General features: G+C 45.2%; 1 protein-coding gene across 4 annotated transcripts in view; it reads left to right on the plus strand.

Annotated features, from left to right (window-relative positions):
* LOC147221428 (spermatid perinuclear RNA-binding protein-like) overlaps window positions 1-1,826 on the plus strand; it is a 32,985-nt gene extending 31,159 nt beyond the window's left edge. For 3 of the 4 annotated variants that reach the window (XM_086169591.1, XM_086169590.1, XM_086169593.1), the window contains one exon: window positions 1,672-1,826. In XM_086169591.1, coding sequence (XP_086025717.1) covers window positions 1,672-1,760 — 89 coding nt within the window. In that variant the 3' untranslated portion in view covers window positions 1,761-1,826. Of the gene's footprint in view, window positions 219-1,671 lie in introns of those variants that run through there. The other variant, XM_086169592.1, reaches the window with a different exon arrangement.
* Window positions 1,827-2,207: the final 381 nt, after the last annotated feature.

The following is a 2,207-nucleotide window of genomic DNA, read 5'->3' on the forward strand; positions in this document are numbered from 1 at the left end:
GATCCTTTCCTTTAGGGAACTGTGACGGTTTCTACTGATTTCCCTATTTCCTGAGGAGGGCCGTGAGAATTATCAAGGAGCGCCTGAAAAATATTAATAAATAAATAAATCAATTTTAGGAAGAGTTAGACAATTTCAAATAGGGAATCAGACAGGCCGAGCAAATATCACCTAAAATTCTATATCTTGGCCCGAAGAATGGCAGTGAAGGAACAAAATATCCGAAACAAAGGGTTTCCACCACGATGGTAACAGACATCCATCAGCGGTTGCACTGAAAAAAAAGTTTTCCATCTGACTGGATTTGTATTCCTTGAGTTTACAGTTTCTTTTGGATTTTTTTGCTTTATCTCAGAGCTTTGGTTTGTTTGTAATTAATTATCTTTTTAATAAATGAATATTTTTGTCAGCTGTTGAGTAACTTGTGATTTGTAATGTTTCTATTTTTTTATTGTTTTTTTTTTTTTTTTTATCTCCATCTCTGGCATTTACTGCTGGGCCGGAGTGATAACCCTCAGATGATCCGCCATCCTTTCTCTCTCAGCTCCCGTTTTGTCCTTTTGTTGACGAAGCTTTCAGTTGTCACGGTAACGGGGAGATCACTCACCTGGTTCCGTAGTCGGAACCGACTCCGTTCTGTCATCATTTCTCAGCTGGAATCTTTCAAATTAGGCAGAACTTTTGCTTCCGGTGAGGTAAAAAGGTGACGCAGCAGTCGGCATCGTCGTCTCACAGTGAGGAGGTTTCTGGTTCCGACTGCGTTCTCTCTGCGTGTTCTCCGCATGTTTTCCTCCCTGGGTTCTCCTGGTTCTCCGGCTTCCTCTCACAGTTCAAAAGCAGTCAGCAGGTAAATTGAAGACTCCAAATTATCTATAGGTGTGAATGGGATATGAATGGTTGGACATCTTGTGATTGTCAGCTGACCCTTCTAGGTTAAACCCCGCCTCTGGCCCCAGTGACGGTTGTGCCAGTCTGGCACAAGGAAAAAGACAATGAAGCATTGGGGAAAATGTTGTGAAATTTCAACCCATTCTGTTTCTACCTCAACTCTTACTCAAAGTATTATATTCTGAAATTTCAATTTTAAATCCTGTCAATAGATCGGTTTTAAAAAAATCTATTTTCTGGACTGACAAAGTGTTATTTAAACCTCCTTGTGATTGATCGAACGCCTGCTGCACTAAGGAGGAGGAGGACCTCGAGGAACAGTTTGTCCAGACATGGGAATCCTCTGATGATATTCTCAATGTTGAGCTATTTTTAAAGTTTGAGAGTACAGCTTCACCATCAAACATCTGAATTACTTATTTCAAAAAAAGGGGGTGGGAAGGGTTTGAGTTGGGCTACGACATGATCCAAGCCTTAAAAAAAGACCTGACTGATGAAGTCGCCATGAAAAGAAACCAGCGCTCGGTGATCTCGTCGTGACATGAAATGAATTATTAAATGAACGGCTTACTTCCTTACTGGACCGTAGCTTTGCGCACCTGAATGTGTAAAACCCACCGAGTGTCCAAGTCAGAGCTCCAGGTCCCGAACCCAGACTTGATTTAAGTCCCGGTCTCACGTTTAGACCTTACCCTTCTGCACACTCGCCAGAGTGATGTCAGCATGGGAGTTTAGACTTCCTGGTAACATGGCTAACCCTGTGCTGGTCTGCTGTGTCTGCAGGCAGCCTCTACATCGACGCCTCCTACTACCAGCCGCCGAGCCTGGCCACCCCCATCATCATCCACCTGGGCCCTCAGGACCTTTTCTGACCTGCCAGGAGGCCCGGGGCGTGACAAGACCTGCCCCTTCCAAAACACACATGCACATACCTGTATTGTACTGTAGCGCCTGGGCGATTACTGCCCCCCATGTCACAAGGCAGCAATATTGAGGACAATGTGGAGGGGAAGCGCCTAGGTGCCTTGGACCGAACCAAAAGACCGCAGGGGAAAGTTGGGGTGCGGTTGGGGGGCAACCGGGTTGACGCCTCCGTCGATAAAACAAAGCAATACTTCTCCTTTCACCAGGAGTTGAGCCGCCAGCGGTCCCGAGGACCAACAGGGAGATGGTCACCAGCGGATAGAAACCAAGTGACCATGTGGCGGGGCATGATTCTGGAACATAAAAGTGTTAATACTTTGAATATGTCAAATACTTTGCAGAAGATATACTGTACAACTATACCTGAATGTACACACAGCAGTAGCTTTGTGCAA

This window comes from Fistularia commersonii, chromosome 22 (assembly GCF_037954325.1).
Source record: "Fistularia commersonii isolate RoL2024-O1a breed Wild chromosome 22, RoL_Fcom_v1.0, whole genome shotgun sequence".
Lineage (NCBI taxonomy): Eukaryota > Metazoa > Chordata > Actinopteri > Syngnathiformes > Fistulariidae > Fistularia > Fistularia commersonii.